At 35.2% G+C, this 23,373-nt stretch overlaps 1 protein-coding gene across 4 annotated transcripts in view; it reads right to left on the minus strand.

Moving 5' to 3' along the window:
* Positions 1-23,373, minus strand: part of ZPBP (zona pellucida binding protein) — a 100,425-nt gene that overhangs the window by 69,218 nt on the left and 7,834 nt on the right. For all 4 annotated transcript variants that reach the window (XR_014266922.1, XM_082473271.1, XM_082473269.1 and 1 more), the window contains exons 3-4: positions 18,499-18,624; positions 10,682-10,831 (exon numbers count right to left, since the gene is read on the minus strand). Coding sequence is in view for 3 of the 4 variants with exons in the window: in XM_082473271.1 (XP_082329397.1) it covers positions 10,682-10,831; positions 18,499-18,624 (276 nt within the window). In the remaining variant the exon portion in view is untranslated. The remainder of the gene's footprint in view (positions 1-10,681; positions 10,832-18,498; positions 18,625-23,373) is intronic.

Raw genomic sequence — 23,373 nt, forward strand, 5'->3', positions numbered from 1 at the left:
CGGCATGTATCATGCTATTACCTTTGATAGAAAGAAATCTGAATATAAGCCACAATATCTTCAAAATGCCCTCAAAAACTGTATCAAAAGTGTCCTCTTCTGAAGACAGCTTCTTATCTCTGGGAGAAGTACACATTTACACACACAGCAACTCAGGATCCGCTTGTAAAAGAGTTATTAACAAGTTGTATAAAAGAGAACACAGCAGGCTGAGGCTGCCTACAGGATTGGCCCCTGGATGGTAAGTATTTCCCTACACGGACAGGCATTGCTCCCCATATGATAAAACTGTTTCCCCACCTGAGGAACTGAACCCTGCACCTCTGGGAGTTTGGGACTTCTGTCGTTGTCAGGCAGAGGGAGCCTTCATGACTAGTTCACAGTCAGCGCCTGGGTGCTGAGCCGGCACAGGGGTTACTGGATTTTCACACTAAGGAAAGGAAGGGGCTCAGTGCGACCTCACACAGGAAGGACAGCACAGCAGTCCCGTACGTGGATTTCACCTGGCTCTGCCCATGACTTTCCCCCTGCCATTCCTACTGTGCATCCCTCACCTTAGCCTTGAGTACAGCTCTGCTGAGTCCCCCAAGTCCTTGCAGGGAATCCCTGCAACAGTTTAAAAAATAAAATCCTCATATGAAAATCAGAAGCTTTAAAAGAAAAAAGACATATACGGCTCTAGAAAAATGAGAATGATAAAAAAAATGGCATAAACATCTACAGGAGCTGTTCTCAAAAGTTTTGGTCTCCGGATCTCTTTACATTCTTAAAAATCACTAAGGACCACCAAAGAACTTTTATGTAGGATATATCTACCAATATTTATGATACAAAAAATTCAAACTGAAAAACTTTTTAAATGTTTATTAATTCATTTTAAAATGATAGAAACTCCTCAGGCAGTAACATAAAAAAAAACATTTTAGGTACAATAACACTTTTCAAAAAGAATCAGTGAGAACAGTAGTACTGTTTTATATTTTGAAAAGCTCTTTAAGGTCTGCTTAATAGAAGTCAGCTGGATTCTTATACTTGCTTGTTCATTCAATGACATATGATGTGTTGGTTTATTGCCTCATAGAGATATGTAGTTGGTTAGAAAGAAACATTTTAACAGCTTTTTCAGGTAATTGTGGATGACTGTTCCACAGTAGTTTACCCACTGCAACTGTAAATCTCAACACAGTTAAAACAGTAAATAACATCATTGTATAATTACAAAAACAGTTTTCACCTTACTGACCCCTTGAAAGGGACTCAGGGACTCCAAGGAGTCCATAGATTACTATTTGAAAACTACTGATCTATACTCAGGGTTAGAGTATTTGAACTTACTAGAAATTGGCAAGAACACAATAACTTAGTAAAACAGGCAAAAAATATGAATAGAAAATCTCAAAAGGAATAATAAGCACAGAAAAAGATGCTCAGAGATACTAGTACTAAGGAAAATGCAATCATAACAGTGGCATAACATTTTATACCCCTATACAAATAAAAGAGCAATAACACCTATTTTTGTGAGGGATATGGGTATGAACAAGTTTTCATACATATTATGAAAATTTAAAAATAAAAGAAATATATATCTCAAAATATTAAGGAAAGTAATAAGTTAAGAATAGGAAATTATAAAACAAAAAGCAGTACACATGACTAAAGAACAAGTGGAGATTTTAAAGAAAAAGATCCAATTGGAAATACTGGGGATGGAAAGTATAGTCATTGAAATAGAAAAACGGCACCAAAGTTAAAACAGAAAGTGAATAGACTATCTAAACTTGCAGACTTCACATCGCTGAAGAGAGGTTTGATAAATTGGACAATGGTACCTAAAACACATTTAAAGATGTGTATATATGAAAGACAGTGAAAAGATATGGATGATAAATTAAGGAGCCCTAACAAATATGTTTAATTGGTATTCCAGAAATAAATAGTTAAGGGGAAAGGTTTTTAGAGATCATGAAGGAGTCAACAAAATCCAAGCTAGATGGAAACTCCACTCCAGACTGGGGCAGACAAGGGCACAAGGCCCCCTCTCCCCAAGAAGGGACAGGAGGTCAGCCTTTCTCATGCAGACCAGAGCTACCTGGTGCTAAAGGGAAGTTGTGGGTGAGCACAGCTGAGGGGTGAAGGCTCCCTCCTTCCACCATCCCCACTTTGTGAGACGGAGGCTCTAACCTGGCTGCAGCAATTCTGAAAACAATGGGAGCCCATCAGCCTTGTCCAGCTCATCATGTGAAGTGTCCACACCAGGAGAAACATGCTGTGGAGACCCGGGGCTGCTGCTGCTACCCCCTGCAACAGGTGCCAAGTTCCTAAAGCAGTGTGTCACCCACAGAGAAGCACACCACTGTCCCCAGCCCCAGCGCGGTGGCTCAGAGAATCCGCCGGGGATGAGCAGCAGGCTGTAGAACCGAGAGCTCAGAATCTCTTCTCAAAGGAACTGACGTCCTTGTGATAAACTGGGGGAAGCTCAAACCTCAGGGCGCTTCCAAAAACACTGGCAATATGGGGAAAGACAACTGGGAGAAGGCGAAACTGTAGGCAGTCTAGTTGTCAGAGAGCAACACAGGAGGAGTCAGCTGGAAGGAGCAATCCTGAGGTCAGAACAAATCTCAAGCAGACCTGGGGAACCCAAACTGAACTGGATCAGATTTAGAGGAATTTATGCCTCAGGGCATTGTTGAAAACAACAGATACATGAAACCTCTATGGGTACACCCAAGGTGCACCTTCCTAGGACAGACTTTGGAGGCCTCACACTATGGTGGTAGGGGGAGTGAACCTCACTGAAATAATCTAGCCAGTTGCTAAACAAATAAACAGGATAAAATTATGACAAATCTGGAGGGTGGGGGAAGGAAGTGGACCACTACCCAGAGTTGCTAGAATACATTATCTAAAAAGTCCAGTTTCCAAACAAATTTATGAGACATGCAACGAAACAGGAAAGTATGACCCATACACTGGAAAAAACTAGGAAGCAGAAATTGCCTGTTTAAGAGTGACCAGATGTGGTCACTTTTACAGATAAATATTAAAAACTAAAGACTTCAAAGCATTCATTATAAATGTGTTAAAATAACAAAAGAAAATCATGATTAATGAAGGGAGGTATTTTAATAATGTCACATCAAATAGAAACTATCTATAAAAAATTATACAAAAAAAAAAAAAAAAAATTATAAAAAAAAGAATCACATGGAAATTCTGTAGGTAAAAAGTAAGAACACTGAAAGGAAAAACACAATAAGAAGCTCAACAGTAGATCTGATCTGACAGAATAACGAATCAGCTAAAAGTTTTTCAGACTTTTAAAAAGAAAACCACAGGCCCAAAATTATGTCACATGTGCTAAACCCCAAGATATCAAAACTACACTTAATATTTAATTTAATGGCAGTTTCAACCTCTCCCAGAAATGTAATCCTAATCAACCAGTCTGGAATTTTCTAGTCTAACACTAAGGTAATCTATCACACAGGCCTCCTCCAGTCCCCAGAGGAAGAAGAAGCAACCTGCATGATAAAACCAAAACCTCTGCCACTCCCTTCCCCACACCCTAAAAAAAAGAGGGCCTAGTCTAAAAATAATCCTTTCTTTTCTTTTGCTAATAGCTCCCTTGCTCCATCCTCCTGCCTACAAAAACTCCCATTTCATACAACCCCTGAGAGCCACCTTCTAGTTGCTAGATGGGATGCTCCCCGATTCATGAAGTGCCTAATAAAGCTAATTAGATCTTCAAATTTTCTTGAATTTTGTTTTCTAACAAGACTGAAAGAACATGACCTCAGTCAATAATCTGAATCCACACAAAAAAACAAAGCACTCCAGTAAATTATGTAATTATATAGACAGAATAAGTGCATATTTCTTCTACTTTCTTTCCTCTTTACTGATTTAAAAAGCAATTGTATAAAAGAATTTGTATATGATGCATCACTGGGACCAAACATAAATATATATTTTCCAATAGAAGCACAATGGAGGTGGGTGGGAGCAAAGCTGTACTAGACTAAGGAAATGACTACAGATGGAAACTTGAAAAAATGCAAACAATTAAAGAAAATAAAAAATGATAAACAAGAAGGCTAATGTAACAAAATCTATAAATATACACTTGCTCTCCTAATTTCAGCTTCTCTGAAATACATAAAGTTACACAAAATAATAATTATAAAAATGTATTGTTAGTTTTGTAACATTTACAGGTGTAATATGTATAATATTAATACCACAAAAAGCATGGAAAAGGAATAGATCTACATAAGACTAAGGTTTCTATATCTCACTAGAATTAAGTTTGTAAAGATGTCAAGCTGATTCTGATAGGTTAAGATATGTGTGGTAACTTCTAGAGCAATCAATAAGGAAATGACTCAAAAATATATAGTAAAAAATCATTAAAGTAATTAAAATGCTACATTAGAAAATATTCACTTAATTCGCAAGACAATGAGAAAGAGAGGAACACACAAGACAGTGAAATATAAAATAAAATGATAGAGTATATCCACTTATACAAATAATAACATTAAATGTGAATGGATTAAATTATCTAAGCAAAAGGCAGAGACTATGAAACTGGATTTAAAAAGCAATAAACTATTTAGTGTCTACATGAGACACACTTTACATGCAAAGATACAAATAGACTGAAAGTGATGGGGTGCAAAATAATACATCCTGTATACAGCAATCACAAGACAATAGGAATGGCTATTCAATTATCAGGCAAAGTAAACTTTAAAACAAACAAAAAATGCTACTATAGCTAAAGGGTAACATTTTTTTGTAATAAAAAAAGACAACCTATCAGGAAGAGAGAACAATTATAAACATACACACACGTAAGAACAAAGCACCAAAATGAAGTAAAAACTGACAGAAATGATAAAAGAAATAATCATTTTGATTATATGATAATGATTATATCATTAAATAATGATAAAAACAATTCAAAATATTGCTTGGAGACTTCCAATAATGAATGAAACAACTAGGCAGAAGATCAACAAGGAAAACAGAAGACTTGAGTAATGCCTAAACCAAATATACCTAAAAGACATCTACAGACCTCTCCACCTGGCAGCAGCAGAATATACATTCTTCTCAAGTGCTCTGGCACATTCTCAAGGATGGAGACTATTTTAAGCCACAAATCACAATAAATTTTAAAGGACTGAAATAATACAAAGTATTTTCTCTGACTACAATGTAATAAAATTAGAGTAACAGAAAAAATTTGAAAAACTCACAAATGTGTGGAAATTAAACAACATAATTCTAAGTAACCAATGTGTCAAAGAAGAAATCAAAAGAGAAGTTAGAAAAAAAAAACTTGATATAAATTAAAAAAAAAAAAAAACCTATGGAATGCAGCTAAAGCAGTATGTTGTGGGAAATTATATATACAAAATTATATATATATAAAATATAATGTGATCTCTAATCAATAATTGAAACTTTTACCTTATGACACTAGGAAAGAAAGAGAAAACTAACCTTAAATCAAGAAGAGGGAAAGAAATAATAAAAATTAGAGCAGAGATAAATGATATAGAAAATAGAAAAACAACAGAATCAATGAAACAAAAACATAGTTATTTGAAGATATCAACAAAATTTATAAATCTTTAGCTAGAGTGACCAAGAAAAAAAGAGAGGACTCAAATTAACAAAATCATCAATAAAAAAGGAGGCAAAAAAAAAAAAAAGGAGGCAGTATTACTGACCTTACAGAAATAAAAAGAATTACAAAGGGATACTATAAAAACCTGTATGCCAATAAATTAGATAACTTAGATGAAATAGAAAAATCGCTAAAAGACACACACTACTGAAACTGACTCAAGAAAAAATAGACTGTATGAATAGAGCTATACCAAGCAAAGAGATTAAATTAGTAATCAGAAAAAACAACTATCCAGGAAGAAAAAACCAAGCCCAGATGTTTTCACTCATGAATTCTACCAAACCTTTAAAGAAATATTAACAATTCTTAATGAACTCTTCCAAAGTCAGAAGAGAAAGAAAGAATTCCCAAGTCATACTCAGTATTATCATGAAAGCAAAACCAGATAAAAATGATATCACAAGAAAACAGAACTACAGACCAATATCTCATACGAATATAGATGCAAAAATTCTCAACAACATTCCAGCAAAATGAATCTATCAGTATATTGAAAGCATTATACATCATGACCAAGTGGGATTTTATCCTAGGAACCAAGCTTGGTTCAACACTTGAAAATCAATGAATGCAATATACCATATCAATAAAACAGAAAATAAAAAACACATGATTATCTCAATTAATGCAGAAGAAACACTTGACAAAATCCAACATCCTTTCACAATAAAAAATTAAAAATCAACAAACTTGGAATGGAAGGAAACTTCCTCAACCTAATAAAAGGCATCTATGTAAAAACCAATCTAACACCACATTTAATAGTAAAAGACTGGATGATTCCCCCTAATATTACAAAGAAGGCAAGGATATGTGCTCTCACCATTCTTATTCAACACAGTACCAGAAGCCCTAGTGTCCCCAATAAAAAAAAAAAAAAAAATAAGAGGCATACGATTGAAAAGAAAGAAACAAAACTGTCCCCATTTTTTTAAAATTCTAGATCAAGACACAAATAATAAACCACTTTTTTTTTACAGTATGTCTCATTTTGTTGTGCTCCACATTATTGTGCTTAGCAGATATTGCATTTTTTTACAAATTGAAGGTTTGTGGCAACCCTGCGTTAAGCAAGTCTATCAGTGCCATTTTTTTCTGCAGCACTTGCTCACTTTATGTCTTTGTATCATATTTCAGTATTTTCACAGAATTATAAGTAGAAATTGAATATATGACTGAATTGCTGCAATCTCATGATAAAACTTGAATAAATGAGGAGTTGCTTCTTATGGATGAGCAAAGAAAGTGTTTTTTTTTCTTACTTTTTATAAATCATTTTTTCTATATATTAGCAATAAACATGTGGAATCCAAAATTGGAAATCTAACATCATCTACAATTGTGCAAAAAAAGCCCAAAATAACATACTTAGGTATACATTTAAGAAAGCATGTATATAGAGATGAAAGAGGGAATTCCCTGGCAGTCCAGTGGTTAGCGCTTCCACTGCAGGGGGCACAGGTTCGATCCCTGGTCAGGGAACTAAGATCTCAAAGGCCTCACGGCATGGCCAAAAAGAAAGACAGAGAGAGATGGCAAATATTCCCCAAATTTATCTATAGATTGAATGCAATTCCCATCAAAATTCCAGCAGCATACACTGTAGATACGTATAGGATTATTCTAAAATATATAAGGAAAGGGGTGGGCCCTAAAAAAGAAAAACATTTTGATAAAGAATAGTGGAAGGAATCACTCTACCTGGTACTGAGGGTTTCTACATTGTTACAGTGATCCACACAGTGGCACTGGCAGAGGAACAAACCCCATAGATCAATGGAAGAAATTAGAAAACCCAGAAATAGACCCACACAAATATTCTCAGCTTACTGTTGACAAAGGTACAAAAACACTTCAAGAAATCATGCTGGAGCAATTGGATATCCTAATGAAAATTATTAAACCTCACACCTTACACAAAAATTAACTGAAACTGCATCATGTTAAGCAAAATTATCACAAAAGAGGAGAAAATCTTTGCCTATGGCTAGGCAAAGAATTCTTAGACTTGACAACAAAAGCATGACTAATAAGCAAATCTGTAAATCATACTTCATTGAATTGAAAACTCTCGCTCTGTAAAAATACTGAAAACTACAAGACATTAAGAAAAGAAATTGAAGAAGAAACAAATAAATGGAAAGATATTCTGTGCTCATGGATTGGAAGAATTAATATTGTTAAAATGTTAAATACTACACAAAGCAATCTACAGATCCAATGCTATCGCTATCAAAATTCCAATGGCATTTTTCACAGAAATAAAGCTATCAGAAATTTGTATGGAACCACAAAAGACCACAAATAGCCAAAGCAATCTTGAGAAAAAAGAACAAAGCTGGAGGCATCATGTTCCCTGATTTCAAGCTATATTACAAAGCTACAGTAATTAACACAATGTGGTATTGGCATACAACCAGACACACAGATCAATGTAACAGACAGAGAGCCCAGAAATAAACCCATACATATATGGTCAATTAGTTTATAACAAAGGAGCCAAAAATATACAATGTGGAATCGACAGTCTCTTCAGTAAATGGTGTTGGGAAAACTGGCCAGCCACATGCAAAAGAATGTAACCACTGTCTTACACCATGCACAGAAATCAACTCAAAATTGATTAAAGACTTGAATGTAAGACCCGAAACCATAAAACTTCTAGCAGAAAACACAGGCAGTAAGCTCTCTGACTTACTGTCTTAGAGATAAATTTTTTAATCAAACACCAAAAGTAAAAGCAACAAAAGCAAAACTTTTGTTCACAGCCCATGCAAATAGCAAAACTCAAAAAACCTCATCAATGACCAAAAAATAAACATTAAAGCCATGAAATACCATTATTAACCTATTACATTGGCAACAATTCAAGATACAGTATACTAAGGGCATTTTAGGTAATGAGGTTCTCGTGTACTGTGGCGGGGATACAAACTGTACACTCTTTGCAGGGCAACTAGCAGAATTATCAAAATAACATTGTGAAAACCCTGTAGAAGATACTACCTTACAGAATCACCTCAGCGAAATACTAACAATTTAACATCTATAATACAAGAATACTAGTGTGTGTGTGTGTGTTTACACACAGATCAATGAGCGAGGGACTCATACACAGAGAGACACGCACAGAGGGACTCAGGGAGGAAGAGACTGAAGGACTTATCTCAAGGTTCCACGCACTGCTGTTTGAGGCAGGGAAAATCTGAAACACACGAAACGATCATCAACTGAGGAATGTGCAAGCAAAATCTGTAATACCATGTGGCATTGGAAAGACTAAAGTGGATCCTTAGAGTGAAACAGAATGACTTACATGATTTTTTTAAGCACAAAAATAGCAGGTCTCCAAAATCAGTTTATTAAATGATGTGTCATCCTGCTGCCACTGGTGTAACAGTGGGGCACAGCAGGATATCAAGAGAGATAAAAATACTAACTCTAGAATGAGAATCCCTAGATTCAAATCTGAGTCCCACATTCTAACTGTGTGGCCTTGGGCAGGTCACCTAACCTACTCGGTGCCGCAGTCTCCTCATCTCGACAACACAGAAAATTGCAGTACCTACTGTGAGGGTTTGTTGTGAGGATTAAATAAATTGAATATAAATAAAGCACTTCAAAAAAAAGCCTTGCAAAAATAAGCAATATATGTGTTTTGCTGTTATTGTTATAATTACACATAAAAACACAGCATAAATGCTTGGTAAATATTAGCTATCATTTTCATTACTATAAACCAGCATTCATTTTAGGCACTGTTACACTTGTTAGCTTATGTGAATATACCCTTATGAGAGACTTCAAAGTATATCTGTTATAAACTATATAAACTATACGAAATAACACATATCATATATTACAGGAAAAACTATGTAACAAAAATGAAGTGTGACTGATTACAAAGTTTAAACAAATTATTTGCCTAACAAAGTTAATATAATTTCTCATGAAAATTGTGTCTTTCTTTGGATACATGGAACACCGTTTTTTAGCATATAAAAATGATCAGGAAACCATTAATAACTCTGCCATTTGTTCTGCATCCCAGCTGTGAAGACAATGCTGCATGAGCTTCCTATTGCTTCCAATGGTATATTAACTTCTTAAGCCACAAACCTCATGGCTTAAAATAACACAAATGTAGTATCTCACAGTTGTGGCGATCAGACGTCCAAAGTGAGTCTTGCAAGGCTGGAATCAAGGTACATTCACTCTGGAAGTGCCAGGCTCCAGAGACCTGCCACCTCCTTGGCTTGTGGCCCCTACCCCACCCTCTCCTTTCACTGCCACATCTCCTTTTACTGCCTTTGGCTGTCCTGCCTTCCTCTTTAAGGACCCCTGTGACTGCACTGGGCCCAAGCTAGTAATTCAGGAGAGTCTCCCCTTCTCAAGATCTTAATTACACCTGCAAAACCTGCTACTGTAGGGTAACATATTCAGAAGCTCTGGAGGTGAGACACGGACATCCTTGAGGACCCTGACTTTGTCTCCATGCGTGGGTCCCAGCCGTGAGATGGAACTTTCACTCAGGCTGTTCTCCTGGGCACTCCACGACCAACTCACCTCTCCAGTCTCAGACCTCAACAGATCAAGCTGCTTTTGGAAAGGGGTTTTAATACAGTGGCAATTCATGCTCCTGTTCATGGGGATGGCAGTGCACCATCAAGAGGATACTCAGAATTTAAAAGCAGTATGGAGTACAATATCATGCTCATTCTCTGAAAACATGGTTTCCATACCATCCTGTTTCTATGCACTGTCTTAAATTGATCTGTACATGTCAACATTCCCCTGAAGAAAAAAGATCTTCCCTTACCACTAACCCCTTACAAAGCACTTCACAAAATATAGGCAGGCAGAAATTTTTCTTTAAGAGAGAGTAAAAATAACAAAATCCCTTTAAAAAAAACCTGTTAAAATATGTAAATATTTGAAAACATTAAGAAATGTTAAAATACAACTAAAATCCCTTCTTACCATATACAATATATTTCAGTTGGAGATTTTTAACGACTTCTTCCACAGTAGGTTTATACTCCAGAAAACACGTGTAAACCCCACTCATGCTCTCCTCGAAGTTCTGGAATACAAGACTTCCTGTGGAGGTCACTTGTGCAGTGCTGTTTTCTAATAGAGGAATAAGATACAGTGATCAGTAGCTTAAATTACATGAGATTGAGATAAAATAAAGAAATACTTTCTAAACAGAGAAAAACCATCCAAATTTACCTACAGAATCATTGAAGGAGTCGGGGACATAGTCATTGTGTCTGGTGGTTCTTGACAGTGGGTGCCAGGATGAACTTGTTAGTGTCAGAATTTCACTAACCAGAGTTCATCAAGTAAGTGTGTGGCTGCCTACGTGGTAAGAGACTAACAGTCACACGTACATGACGTGCTCCCGATCTGCTTGTCGCACTGAGATGGCACGATCGGTACTCCTATACATATGATATAGTATACATTTATACATACTGTCAAGTAATTATATTTGTATACATGCATATAAATACTTTATTGATGAGTTATGCTCTCATTAAGCATAAAAAATTTACATGAAAGGGATAAAACAGTGTGTCCAGAACAAAGGCTAACTCAATGTAATCACGAACACCTAGGGATTTGTTGTCATTACACAAGGTACTTGGCAAAATTTGGATTACAACCATGAGGGTTGCAGAAGAAAGGAAACAGGAGACTGGATCACTTGACACCCGAAGTCACACAATCATAACTGCAGTGCTGGGAGTCAGAACTTGGACGTAAGGTCCCTTGTCACTTCAGCACCCCTTAAGTACCACACTGGGAGAGAGCCATGTTGTGTAACGGGAAAGAAGCCTGATTTAGAGGGTTAGGACTTGGTTTTGAGGTGTGCCTTTCTTTCTCATAAACTGTGTAACCGGGGGTAATCACTTAGTCTTTCTGAAGTCTAGCTCCTTCATTTGCACAACAAAGAATCATAATATATGATAATATATCTCATAGAATTGTTTTTGAATAACAAATACAAGGAATGTTAAAGTACTTGAAAAAGCTATAAATCATTAAGCAATTAAAAATGGTTACTCTCAAAGTTCATAACCATGGGTTTGCATTAGAAAAAATTATTAAATATTAAAACTCACTCAATAATTTAATAAACTATTCATTAGGATTGAAAATATACCTTAATAAATACTCACCTTTTTCTATTTTAAGAAAATAATTTATTGCCTATAACTGTCAAGTTGAAATTTATTTTGAAGAAATTTATTGCTTCAAAATAAGACCAAAGATGAATGTTCTCAGTGAAGAAATTTTCATTATTAATTTTTTCACTAACAATTTGTTGAGTTTCTAGCACATGCAAAGCCCTGTTTCAGATACTGAAGGAGAAATGAATAGATGGATATACCCACCCTCAAGGGATTTACATAGAGCATTATGCCTTGAGAATTCCCATTTCTATATCCTGGATGAAGCTGAAAAATGTGATATAAATTTAGAATACATTTCTATTGTACTGCCTATTTCTTCATGAATATCTTTCGATGAAAGAGTACATATTTATCATAACATGTCTCATTTTTCGAACAGATTAAGAGGTTTTCAAGTGTTTGCTATACATATATTTCAGCAGATACAAACAGATACATCATAGTAAGATAAAAGGTGCCCACAAATTGTAAAGAAATTTTATAATATCATGTCAGCAATGAAGCTATACATTCCCTGGCAAAAATTTGAAATAAAATTTCCCAAACCAGAAGCATTAATAAGTGTATTAATATATATTTGAATGCCTACTACAATGTTAAATATTATGACAGCCAGAAAATCTAGTATCATACAATTTGTAAGAAAACACTCTCTGGCTACCTTCTTATTTTAAAAAATTTAAAAGTAGCACACTTTGAAAAGATACCCAGACGATTTCATAGCCAAGAGAAGAACCCACTTAACAAATACCACTTAACAAACAGACTTTTACAAAACTAAGTTTAAATGGGAATTTCAGGATGCCAAGGGATATCACTATAAGATATCACTATAAGAACTCATACAACAGCAGACAGTCAATAAATAATTAAACTGAAGTCAGGACTTCTTTCTCTAGAACTCAGCTTGATCATCTAAAAATTCAGAGTTGGATTAGATTTCTAGAAGCACATGCCTTAGAGCTCTAAAATTATATGGCAAAATTTAAGCACCATTTCATTACAACTTGTTTTTAAAAACAGGTTTATACTTTTGGTTTCTACTCACACATGGAGTGACTATAAGCGCAACAACATCATACAACAATAAGGAAAAAGACAGACAAACTGTCAACCAACAAATTTTCTTGGACCCATCAAACAAATGAAGCAGGTAGGGCAACCAGTAACCCTGAAAACCAGGAATGAACAGGGCCTGCAGGTAGAACCTAGACCTAAGCATTTGCTTCAATGGTCTAAGAACATCTGGCTGAGAGTTTTCAATGAATTGCTAAAAGCCAAGTGTTGTCCAGTGTGAGCACGTGACGCCTCCGAGGACCACGGATGGGGGTAGCGGGAGCGCAAAGGCAGCTGCACCCTCTTACAGGCTCTACCTTCATGAAAACCTCTGGGTGTTCAAGGGGAGATCAGGGGGAACCCTGAGCAAGATTCCCACAGGGTACTGGCTGGAGGAGGGGGCCGGCACAGGGTACTGGCTAAGGAGGGGGCCGGCAGCCCTGCCAAAACTCCACCCTTGCCCATTTCTCCTACCTCCTGGTGAGGAGCAATGCTTTAACCTACAAGGGAGAAGAAACAAAAATGGTCACTGAGGGCACTGTGGAAACATGTTACCACTAGGGAAGGAAACAGGAAGAAAAAAACTCATTCTTGAGGAAGTCAGCAAGAAGTACTAGGCCAACACTAAAACCAGCAGACACGCTGAAACACTTCTAAAGGCCACACCCACAAGATCCAGTGACACCACACCTGCCAAAGACTAATGCTGAATCAGAACACTAGAGACTGCCCCTCTCTCCCAACTGCCCATCACTAATACGAGTCTAGAAAAATGCAGTGAAATCAAGCTAGGAGAGCTGCAAGAAATATTCTCTCTAGAGGAAGCAAAAAAGGAGAAACCAAAGCCAAAGATGAGACACTGGAGAAAAATAAGTTTTCAGTAACCACAGCAATAACCAATATCAAAGCCAGACAATTCCTGACTATTTTAACACAAACTCCCAATATTAAAGGCTTAATAATATTTTTAAAAGTGTTCATCTCAAATATAAAAATAATTATCTCAATATTTACTATCTTATTCAAGATGTTCTCAAAAAATTAAGAAGCATACAGAAAGGTAAGAAATGGCACATTTCCAAAATACCAAGCAATGACACAGATGTCAGAAGTATCAGTTAGTTTAAAATAACGATGAATAATGTATTAAATAATTTAATGGAAAATGTAGAAAGCATGCAAGATCAGATAGGTGATTTCAGCAGAGTCTGAAACCATAAGAAATAATCAAATGGAAATGTTAGAACTAAAACCAAACCAAAAAAACAAAAACTATAAAAAAAGAACACAGTAACACAGATGAAGTCTTCCTTCAATGAGCTCATAAAGAGGCTTGACACAGCTAAGAAAAGAATCAATGACTTGAAGATAGATCAAAAGAAATTTACCCAAAGAGAAAAAGCAACAACAACAACAAAAGCAAAACAACACCAAGAAGAATGAATCCAAGAGCTATGGAACAATTTCAAACAGTGTTACATAAGGGTGATAGAAATCTCAGAAGGAGCAGAGAGACAGGATGAAGCAGAAGAAATATTGGAAGATATAATGGCTGACAATTTTCAAAAATTAATGACAAACCAAAACTACAGATCCAAGAAGCTTATAGAACACCAAGCAGAATAATACAAATAACCAAAAAAAAAAATGCATTTAGTATTCAAATCACAAAGTGAAAGGGAAAGAAAAAATCTTGAAATTAATCAGAAAAATATGGCACACTGCCTACAGAGGGACAAGGACTATTTTATAGCAGCCTTCTCACGAGAAACTATGCAAGCAGAAAGAATACAGAATGCCATCTTTGGAATGTTGAAAGAAAAAAACTGCCAATCCAGAATTCTACAACCAGCAAAAGAAAAAGATAAGCAAACTTTACCCAAAGCAAACAGAAAGGAAATAATAAAGTCAGAAATCAATGAAACTGAAAACAGAAAAATACCAGAGAAAAATAACTCAAAAGCTGGTCCCTTGAAATGACTGATAAAATTGTTAACCCTGTAGCCAGAGAGACCAAAATGAAAGAGAAAAGACACATCCAATATCAGGAGTGAATGAGAGCACATCATAGAGACCCTGGATATATCAAAAAGATAACAAGAAAATATCACAAACTATGCACATTAATTCGACAAGTTGAAAAATATCTAAGTTGGACAAATTCCTTGAAAGACACAAACTACAAAAAGTCACAAAATGGTGAGAAGGGAAATTCCTAGTCCTACCTCATTTAGATTATTATCTGTGAACCCTGAAGCCAGACTTCAAAGGCACCTGACTTCAGGAAAGTACCTTGTTCTCTCAATGTCTCTGTTTTCCACATATAAAAGGGAGAAAAATGACTGTACTTACTGCAAAGAGCTGTTGTGAAACTTAAATGATTAGTATGTGTAAATTGCTTAGAACAGAATCTGCTACATGATAAAAGTATACGTGTTGATTATTTTTATAAAATTCAAAATAAAAACACTAAAGTAAAAATATGCTTGCAGAATATATCCATACATGTATATCTATATTTATATATATATTTAAATATGTGCATTTACTACATGTATGAATACACACGTACATAGATATATGTATGTATTTGTGCGTGTGTATTCATACACGTAGTAAATGCATAAAGAAAAGCTAAGGAATAATATTGTAAAAGTTCAGGATAATGTTTACCTAAGAGGGGCTGGGGACAGAAGAATGGGATTTTTCAACGTTAGAAGGTTCAACAGTCATGATAATGGTATATATTGGCTTCTATAGCAAGCTCAAGGATGTCTGTTTTATTACGCTTCACAACTTACATATCTGTTATACAGATTTGTATTTATCAGATGTTTCATAATAAAAATATTAAGGTAGAGTAAGATATAATCTATTATCTCATTTTTTAAAAAACATAATAAGGATACAGTTACAGGGTAAAGCTCAACGTGTGTGTTTGTGTGTGTGTGTGTGTGTGTGTGTGTGTGCTTATACAGGTTTGTGTGAACATTTAAAAAAGTGGGAAAGTCCACACACCAAAAAGAGCTAATTCATCAGAATGGTATTAGGGTTGAAGTAAGAGGTACAGGCCTTGCTGCAATAAATGCTTTACCTTTGTAAACCAAAAACGTTGGAAGAGAGACAGACAGAAGAGGGCGGCAGTGGGGGTGAGAGGAAGAGAGCCTAGCAAGTCTAAGACTTGGTCCCCACACTGTACAACCATCTAAACAACCTGGATGCTTCTCTCCAAAGGGAGGCGCAAGTATGTAACTACATGTTTCTTTGGTTCAACTGCAGGGGAACTATCTTTGGAATATCCATAAAAAGATAACAAAAGTACAGTGTAGCTTAACTTAGAGTCCAAAAAGCTTCTCTGGTTTTTCAAGCTTTAATAAAATTAGACATTTTCCACGTCTCTCTGCAATTACAGTGATAGTACTGAGCTGTAAAGCTGGCAGACAGCAAACTATGATGTGACACTGCACTGAAAACACAACTGTAATCATGACGTCAGAATACCAGGATTTTCTGAGAATAGTCTTTATAAATACAAAACCATTGCATCTATATGATTTTATCCTTACCTGGAAACAGTTACGTTTTTGAACATCTGTTTTCCATTATGAAAGTGAGTAATATAAAATGTCACTTCTAGTTAAAGGATTCAAAATTCACTTACATATTATACTTTGCAACACAAGCTGCAAGACCTGGCCTGGCATCTCAGAGAAGAGCATATTTCACATCTCAATTTTCAAATCAAAGGAGTAACAAATTACAACACAACAAATCAATACTTACATGCTTCTATTTTTGAACTCACAGAGTTTAATAACAAATGTAAAATATATTTAATATACATGCTTGCATTATGTTATTTGTTATTAGAAAGCAATAAAAATAAAGACTGATTTTATTTTCAATATTGGATACCTTTACTCCTGGCCCCCTTCGCTGATTTATATTAACCGCCTAGCCTCTCAGGACCTCTGTCCCTGACCTCTGCTGACCCCCTCCTACACTCTAGGACTGCAGCCAGGCAGAGGTCACGCTGCTCGGTGCACCTCCTGAAAAGCTGGGCACAACGGCAGCCAACAGGTAGTCGCTCACCTAGAGCCGAGTAACTCGCTTTGGAGATGCACCACCTAACCTAAAGAGTGAAGTAACTCTTGAAGCCTTGAGCTATTTTAGAATCAACATAAATATTATAGCAATGTACAACTTAGATTGTTCAACTATATAAAATATGAATTAAAACATATTTAAAAATAAATATTTCTTATAAATGTTTCTTCAGCAAGTCTTTGTATGAATATACTGCTTTCCTCCATCCAGGTCTACAAAATAAACCTGTAGGTTTTCATCCACAAGCACTATCTCAAAACACCAATAAGGGAAAAAAAGGAGAAGAAGGAAGGAAGGAAAGGAGGGAAGGAAGGAGGAAGGGAGGGAGGGAAGGAAAAGAAAGAGAAAGAAAACATGGTGAATAGAGCAATAAAGAAAAACTTCCACAGAAGGTATGCAAAAGGTACTTCCTTGAACAGATATTAAGGATGAAAACTCATTATCTGAATTTTCAGCAAGGCTGAAAACAAAAACAGCTAAGCTGATCGATATTTTTTAAAGTACACTGCAAAAACAAATCAGCTTTTAGCAAATGAGATATCAGAATACAAGTAAGATGGGCATTTCAAAATAACAAAATAAGAAGCTGAATGGAGAAAATGTTGATCAAATTAATCATAGCAATAGTAATCTCTATGTGGAAAAATGTACCTTCATGAGAATAAGACCTTGTTTTCTCAAAAATCTGAAACCTGTAAGGCTACTATTCAGATGTGTCTCAAGTCCATCTTCTCCTCTGGATGAGTACCCAAGGATTAAACTTCCTCTTTTGTAAGCACAGCATCAGTAACATATTATTACACAGCTACCGCCAAACCATGCAGTATATTTAAGAGCATGTTTTTCATACTAAAATACTGAATGTTAAATTTAGTCATTTTTTTCAAAATGGATATTAATATTTAGGTTAAGTTAAAATATAATCCATACTGTCTGGTCAGGATTTTAATCAGAGTGAAATATAAGATAAAAAATATAAAATCGTAACTACTAATAAAGTCTCAAGTTGCCCCTATGTGGGGCTATATAAAACAAACAAAACCATAGTTTTAAACCTAGAGCTCAAAGTGCTCATTTGTATTTTTAACAAAAGCCAGAATCATATTTGCTTCTTCATACATACTTTGCTAACAAAAGTCTAACTGAGGTAACCAAAATTATTTTATGAATTTTACAATAAAAAAGGAAAATTTTTTGAAATACAGATGCTTAGAGAATTCTCCAGTTTAATCATCCAGTGTGTCTCTATTCCAAATTAAGATCTGTAAAAAATGGTCACGCCATCTACATTGTTAGATTCTAACTCCAAAAAGAAATCGCAAGAAAAAGAAATGGGCTAATACATAAATGTATATGAGATACAAATATTCTTTTTGTTCTGAGTACATTTCATACATATCATTTTTAATTATAACAACTGAAACAGAAGCCCACCTGAAATGATTTTTCCTTTCGGCCCATGCCACTGGAATGATGGGTCTATGAGTTCGGAATTCCGCAGTCGTTGGGTTACACATAACACGTGTGGACTCTTTTGATGGAGCATAACATATACTTTCACTGAAAATAAATATTAAAATGTTCCAATAATATTTTATGTTCGTTCACGATCTATAATGGCTTACATTTTTGTAGTCTGGGTTACATGTTTTCAGAAGTTTTCTTTGGATTATTGCTATTGCTTGGTAAGAACTAAATTTCATTGCATTCCATATAACTAACTTTCAAAAACATACACTTATTTTATTTGCGTATGCGAGTGTACCTTAATCTCAGCATTATGCATTGGTCTTTTTATTCAGAGTTCATATACCAACTTACTTTGTTCTCATAAAATTATTTTAATTACAAAGTATTAAGATAATTCTATATCTATACTTCATCTGTTTTGCAAAGACACCAAACCTGAAAGAAATTGACAAGATAAATTTGTTTAGATTAGGGAACAATACATTACTCACAATGATGTAACATAACACAGTGTACTGAATTTTAAAATTGTAATGTGATTAAAAAATTGACAAATATGTGCTTTGATTGATTTTAATTATTAAGCATTTTTCCCACTTTGCTTTAAAATTTAGAGCACTGCTCATTAAACAAGCAAAAATAGTATTCTCTAGGAGATACAAAAGGAACACAGTACAGGTTCAATTGTTTTGCATTTACTCATAAGGAAGCTTTTAGAAAAGCTTCTAGCAACTTCTCAGTAATCCCATGGCAACACTTCACTAATCAACCATATACTAAGATTTTTGTGTTCCAGTAAAATAAAAATTGTTTCTATGAGAATCAAAATTCTCCTTAACTTTAAAGAAACTGTCTCTAAACTTTCACCATACAACATCATGTTTATTGAATGTAGCTTTTAGATAGCTACCCTTACTTAGGTTAAGAAAGTTCCCCTCAATTCTTGGTAATTTGTTTTCCTGGGACACTTGCACCTATATTCATAAATGTAACTGTATATAATTTTCTTATATTATCCTTTGTCTTCTTCCAATTTCAGTACAAATTTGTTATTTAGTGTTTAGCACTATTAAGTTAGGCATCTAAGATTATAATAGCCACATAAAATGAATTAGGCAGATTTCCTTCTATAAATTTTCTCTGAAAGAATATGTAAAGTGTTTTTGTCCTTGGAAACTATATAGCCTGGTACTTATTTTTTGGCAAGGGAGGAAGTAACAAAATAAATTTCCAATTAACAATCTGGAGAATTTAATTATTAGTTTACTAAGTAATTTAATCAAGTCTGTTTTAGAAACTTATATTTTAGTAGAGTTATTCACTGTAAGTTTATTATATAAAATTATTCAGAATACTAAGTTCTGATTTTTAAATCTCACCATATCTTAATTTATTCATAATATTTTTGTACTTTCATTATTCTCTTGTGAAACAATTACCAAAACTCTGTCTACTAATTGCTCCAAAGGCAGCTTTTGGTTCCATTCAATCTATTATTCTTCTCTGGTCTCTTTCATTAATTTCTCCTCTTATTTTATTTCCTACTCAACTCAGTTTAAATGTTTCTTCTTTTTTCTACTTTTAATAAATGCTTATTGTATTAACGTGTCATTCCTCAGCACGACTTACTGGCCCTTTTATAAGGACACAAGTCATATTGGATTTGGGTCTACCCTAATGACCTCATTTTAACTTGATTACTTCTATAAAGATGCTGTCTCCAAATAAGTTCACTTTCTGGGGAACTGAGGATTAGGACTCAAACATATGATTTTAGGGAGAAGCATGATTCAGTCCATCACACTGAGATTCAGTTGTTTTTCTTAACTGAAATGTTAATTCATTTTAAGGATAAATTTAAGCACATCTAATAAAAAGGGAGGTTAGTTATATATGACTGTTTTATAATTTAGGTTTAAAAGCTGAAGTTTTAAAATAAAAGCTGTGATAAAAGTTGTGATATCAGTGAAAATGGCAGAGTAAAGAACTCCAAAAATCATCCCCTTCATAAAGGTAATAAGAAAATGGCACATATTGTTAGAATCAACATTTTCAGAACTCTGGAAATTAATCAAAGACTTGCAACAACCACGAAAAATGTACTCAGGAAAAGCAACTGAATCTCGGTGTCATGGCCTGAATTATGCTTCTCCCTAAAGTCATATGTTTAAGTGCTAATTCCCAGTTCCCCAGAAAGTGAACTTATTTGGAGATAGAGTTTTTATAGAAGTAACCAAGTTAAAATGAGGTCATCAGGGTAGGCCCAAATCCAATATGACTGGTGTCCTTATAAAAAGGGGAAATTTGGACACACAGACAAACACAGAGGAAAACAATGTGAAGAGATACAGGGAGAAGATGGCCATCTCCAAGCCAAGGAAGGAGAACTGGAGCAGGTCCTTGCCCTACTGCCCTAGAAGGACCCACCCAAGCCTCCATGATTGGACTTCTATCCTCCAAAACTGTGAGACAACACATTTCTGTTGTTTAACCTGCCAGGTCTGTGGTAATTTGTTATGGTAGCCCTAGCAAATACACCTGGTAAAAACAGTGAGCTTGTAGCACTTTAAGTTGCTGTATACCCATTAGAACGAGCAGCCTGGCAGCCACTAGAGGGGCAGATGGGGTTAGATGGACTTCAGTGCCTCCTTCCCAGAGAATTGTCATTATTTCACCTTTCTGGCAGTGTCCTGGAAGACACCAGGCACAAAGCTATCTTTACATGACCTAACTTGGAGCACACCCACTGTAAAAAGCCTTTTCCCCAAGAGCCCTTGTCAAAAATAACTAGAGCTTGCCACTTAACTTTGTAAATGCCTGAAGCAGTGGGAGTAAACATCAGCTTAACCAAAAGCTTAAGAGGAAAAGCTGGGTAATGACATGTCAATGGGAGCTCTGAAAACTTCTGACACGTTCCTAGGAAAATAGAAGGGCATGTGCATGCACAGAGTAGGCCACGTGGCCAAGACTGGGCATGCTCAGTAAAGAATGAGAGGCCTTAAAGTTCTCACCTCTGGCTGAAATTGAGCCTCTGTAGAGCAGAAGGTGAAGGATATGGTGGAGTTGTCAACTGCCTGGCTAAATGTTTAAGGTAAGCCATGACAAGCTCACAAGGATTCTCAGAAAATACTAGGAGACTAACTGGTTCAGGTGTTTAATGAAATCTCTGTTGAACCATTAGCCTAACTAAGCTAACTAAGCAAAGACTTCAGTGGCCACACATGACAAAGAATACAGAATTTAAAGAGAATTAGTTCAGAAAAGTCACTAAACAAATGCTACAGGAATACCTCATTTTACTGCACTTCGCTTTACTGTACCTCACAGATTTTGCATTTTTTACCATCAATGGTTTGTAGCAATCCTGAGTTTCAGATGATGGTTAGCATTTTTTAGCAATAAAGTATTTTTTAATTAAGGTACATACATTGGTTTTTAATCAAATGCCTTTGCACACTTAATAGACTGCAGTACAATGTAAACATAACTTTTATAGGCACTGGGAAACCAAAAAAATTCATGTGCCTTACTTTATTGTGATACTCACTTTATTGTGATGGCCTGTAACTGAACCTGCAATATCTCTGAGTATGCCTGTACAACAAAAAGCAACTACATAAATACATAGAAAGGGGGAAGAATCTGATTTCCAGAGTACTACATAATATTCCCTACAAAGTCCAGTTTTCAACCAAAAACATGAGTCATGCAAAAAACCAAGAAAGTATAGTCATAGGCAGCAAAAAAAGCAACTAATAGAAACTGTCCCTGAGGAAAGCCAAATTTTGGAGTTACTGGACAAAGACTTTAAATCAGTTATTTTAAATATGATCAAAGAACATCATGCCTAAAGTACTAAAAAAGTATGAAAATGATGTCTCTCCAAACAGAAACTATCAATAAAGGGATAGAAATTATAAAAAAAGATCCAAGGAGAAATTCTGGATTAAAAAGTACAGTAACAAATGAAAATTCACAGTAAAGAATCAATAGCAGATCTCAACAGACACAAGAAAGAATCAGCAAACTTTACGTTACATCAATGTGGGATTTATCCAATCTGAGAAAAAGAAAAATAGAAAGATAAGTGAAGATAAATCAACAGTACTCAGAGACCTTTGGGAAACCATCAAGCATGCCAGTATATGCATAAAAGTCCCATGGAAGAGTGGAGAGAAAGAGCCAGAAAGAATATTTGAAGGAATAATAGCAAAAACTTCCCAAAATTGATGAAAAACATGAATCCACACATCAAACAAGCCCAATGAACTAGGATACCTTCAAAGAGATCCACACCTTAGGCACATCATAATCAACTGTGAAAATCCAGAAACAAAGAATCTTGAAAGCAGCAAGAGAGAAGCAACTCATGACATAATATGGTCCTCAATAAAATTAGCTTACTTCTCATCAGAAACCATAATGAAATAGAAAGTTTGACTAGACCTAAAACAAGTAAAGTGACTGAATAATAAAAAAAAACTTCCCACAAGGAAAAGCCCAGCACCAGTTGAATTCACTTGTGAATACTACCAAACAAGTAGAATTAACAATACTTCACAAACTTCCAAAAAACAGAAGAGGAGGGAACACACTCCAAATCATTTTATGAAGCCACTATTGCCCTAAAACCAAAATCTGACAAAGACAACACAAGAAATCTATAGACCACTTTTCCTTATGAATATGTACATGATAATCTTCAAAATACTAGCAACCAAATCCAGCAACATGAAAAAGGATTATACATCACAGTCAACTCAGATTCATTCCAGAAATGCAAGGCTAGTTCAAAATACAAAAATCAATCAATGTAATACCTTATCATATCAATAGAAT

This window comes from Balaenoptera physalus (genome assembly GCF_965194825.1).
Source record: "Balaenoptera physalus genome assembly, chromosome: 8".
Taxonomy (NCBI): domain Eukaryota; kingdom Metazoa; phylum Chordata; class Mammalia; order Artiodactyla; family Balaenopteridae; genus Balaenoptera; species Balaenoptera physalus.